We start from the raw sequence: 862 nt of genomic DNA on the forward strand, positions 1-862 counted from the left end.
ACCAATGTACTCACTATGTAGCTGTGGGTGAAAGACAGGAATAAATCCTCATAAATGTAGGGCTGCACTTAAAATCATTCTCAGTCAATGAAATAAAACTAAAACATACATGAAAATGACAAAAAGACATGGAAATACTGGGCGCAATTTTATTTCAACATTTACAAAGAATGTATATATATACACACATACATATAAAGCTTACAGATATTTTAAATATTGTTGTGGGTTTCAATAGATCTAAGATTTTAATACTTAAATGCATTTTAAATGTGTTTGTTGATTGTGGGACAGCAGTTTCCACCAATTCTGTAGAATGACCCTTATATAGTTGCACTTGACTATTATATTCGTAAGCATTTTAGGAGTAATTTTAATTGAATTCGTAATATTAAGCGATATAGTGGATATTCTCTCGTTCAGTGTGATTGTGGTGGCTCTTAAAAGAGCCTTTGGGTGTAATGCGGCGGGTTTAAGCGCGCTCTCCGCGGATGCGGCGGGCCAGCTGGATGTCTTTGGGCATGATGGTGACTCTCTTGGCGTGGATGGCGCACAGATTGGTGTCCTCAAACAGACCGACCAAATAAGCCTCGCTGGCCTCCTGCAGGGCCATGACAGCGGAGCTCTGGAAGCGCAGATCCGTCTTGAAATCCTGAGCGATTTCTCGGACCAGACGCTGGAAAGGCAGTTTGCGGATCAGCAGCTCGGTGGACTTCTGATAGCGGCGGATCTCTCGGAGAGCCACGGTCCCGGGCCTGTAACGATGGGGCTTCTTGACGCCGCCGGTGGCTGGGGCGCTCTTCCGGGCGGCTTTTGTAGCGAGCTGCTTCCTCGGGGCTTTGCCACCGGTGGATTTACGAGC

General features: G+C 45.6%; 1 protein-coding gene across 1 annotated transcript; it reads right to left on the reverse strand.

Annotated features, from left to right (window-relative positions):
• Positions 1-253: 253 nt before the first annotated feature.
• On the reverse strand, positions 254-862 carry LOC107577267 (histone H3-like; the record flags this gene model as incomplete). The annotated part of the gene is made up of 1 exon (XM_016263363.1): positions 254-862. A coding segment is annotated over one exon (390 nt), but the record flags the coding sequence as incomplete, so codon positions are not given.

This window comes from Sinocyclocheilus grahami, unplaced genomic scaffold, assembly GCF_001515645.1.
Source record: "Sinocyclocheilus grahami isolate Dianchi unplaced genomic scaffold, SAMN03320097.WGS_v1.1 scaffold5578.1, whole genome shotgun sequence".
Taxonomy (NCBI): domain Eukaryota; kingdom Metazoa; phylum Chordata; class Actinopteri; order Cypriniformes; family Cyprinidae; genus Sinocyclocheilus; species Sinocyclocheilus grahami.